Source organism: Eimeria mitis, genomic scaffold (genome assembly GCF_000499745.2).
Source record: "Eimeria mitis Houghton genomic scaffold, Emh_scaff6473, whole genome shotgun sequence".
NCBI lineage: Eukaryota > Apicomplexa > Conoidasida > Eucoccidiorida > Eimeriidae > Eimeria > Eimeria mitis.
This window is the reverse complement of record NW_013574634.1, coordinates 1,476-1,854: the sequence shown is the minus strand read 5'-3', so window position 1 is coordinate 1,854 and position 379 is coordinate 1,476. Positions and strand designations below refer to the sequence as shown.

General features: G+C 56.2%; 2 protein-coding genes across 2 annotated transcripts in view; one reads left to right on the top strand and one right to left on the bottom strand.

Moving 5' to 3' along the window:
* Positions 1–133, bottom strand: part of EMH_0087650 (uncharacterized protein) — a gene marked incomplete at both ends in the record, with an annotated part of 942 nt that extends 809 nt beyond the window's left edge. The window contains one exon of the mRNA XM_013501179.1: positions 3–133. Coding sequence (XP_013356633.1) covers positions 3–133 — 131 coding nt within the window. The remainder of the gene's footprint in view (positions 1–2) is intronic.
* An 82-nt stretch (positions 134–215) lies between these two features.
* EMH_0087640 (uncharacterized protein) overlaps positions 216–379 on the top strand; it is a gene marked incomplete at both ends in the record, with an annotated part of 1,556 nt that continues 1,392 nt past the window's right edge. Inside the window, one exon of the mRNA XM_013501178.1 lies at positions 216–224. Within this exon, the coding sequence (XP_013356632.1) occupies positions 216–224 (9 nt within the window). The remainder of the gene's footprint in view (positions 225–379) is intronic.

Below are 379 nucleotides of genomic sequence, written 5' to 3'. Positions count from 1 at the left end.
TGCTGCTGCTGCTGCTGCTGCTGCTGCTGCTGCTGCTGGTGAGGGGGGGGAGGGAAGGGGGGTGCTGCTGCGGCGGCAGCAAAGCTGCAGCAGCAGATCTGTTGCTGCAAATGTGCTGCTGCAGCAACTGCATTGGTTGCTGGTGGTAGCAGCAGCAGCAGCAGCAGCAGCAGCAGCAGCAGCTGTAAGTAGTGCAGCAGCTGCTGCAGTAGGAGATGCAGCAGGTGCTGCAGCAGTAACAGCAGCAGCAGCAGCTGCAGCAGCAGCAGCAGCAGCAGCAGCGTTTCTGTGTTGCTTCTCCGTCTGCACTTCTTTGATTGGTAGCAGCGGGAGGAGACACAGAAAGAAGAGACAGAAAATATAATATATAATTGTTTTA